General features: G+C 59.7%; 1 protein-coding gene across 1 annotated transcript in view; it reads left to right on the top strand.

The window, feature by feature from the left end:
• Positions 1 to 59: 59 nt before the first annotated feature.
• LOC105553822 (POTE ankyrin domain family member A) overlaps positions 60 to 677 on the top strand; it is a 24,622-nt gene continuing 24,004 nt past the window's right edge. Inside the window, exon 1 of the mRNA XM_011999983.1 lies at positions 60 to 355. Within this exon, the coding sequence (XP_011855373.1) occupies positions 60 to 355 (296 nt within the window). The remainder of the gene's footprint in view (positions 356 to 677) is intronic.

Raw genomic sequence — 677 nt, 5'->3', positions numbered from 1 at the left:
TGAAGGTGGTGGCTGAGGTGATGCATTCGATAGGAGGCTCCCGAGGCTGGGAAAAGCAGATGGGGACTGAGGTTTCTCAGAAGCCGACAACGTCTGCCTTGAAGACCTCTGGCTTTGGGAGCGGCGTGGGCAGGTGGTGCTGCCGTTGCTTCCCCTGCTGCGGGAGCTGCCGCCAGGACGGCGCGGGCTGCGGAGTGGAGCACTGTGACAGCGCCTTCCTGGAGCCTGGGTACGACGTCTGCCCGGAAGATCTCGACGATCTCCACAGAGCTGCCTGGGGGGGCACAGTCCCCAGAGTGGAGCTCATCCTCATGCTCAGGGACCCTGGCTTGGACAAGAGAGACAAGAAGAAGAGGTAACGGGCCGGGCGGGGGCTGGGAGGGTGGGGAACTGGGAGAAGCCTTCCCCTGGGGACGGGGTCAGGGAGCCCTCCTGTCACCGGCCCAGCTTTGTCGCCTCCGCAGGCCCCGCAGCACCGGGGATGTGGGAGCCTTGGAGGAGTCAGGGCCCGGGCCTCTTCATGAGCCCCACAACGAAAACCACACGCTGCCATGATTTGCCTGTAGTGCACTTCAGAGACAGCTTTAAAGTGATTTAACTTCCAAAATTAAGTCTATGTATTTTATTTTTTGTTTATTTTTTGAGACGGAATCTGGCTTTTGTCACCCAGGCTGGAG

This window comes from Mandrillus leucophaeus, unplaced genomic scaffold, assembly GCF_000951045.1.
Source record: "Mandrillus leucophaeus isolate KB7577 unplaced genomic scaffold, Mleu.le_1.0 Scaffold61, whole genome shotgun sequence".
Taxonomy (NCBI): Eukaryota; Metazoa; Chordata; class Mammalia; order Primates; family Cercopithecidae; genus Mandrillus; species Mandrillus leucophaeus.
The sequence above is the reverse complement of the archived record's forward strand: the minus strand, read 5'-3'. Positions and strand labels throughout refer to the sequence as shown.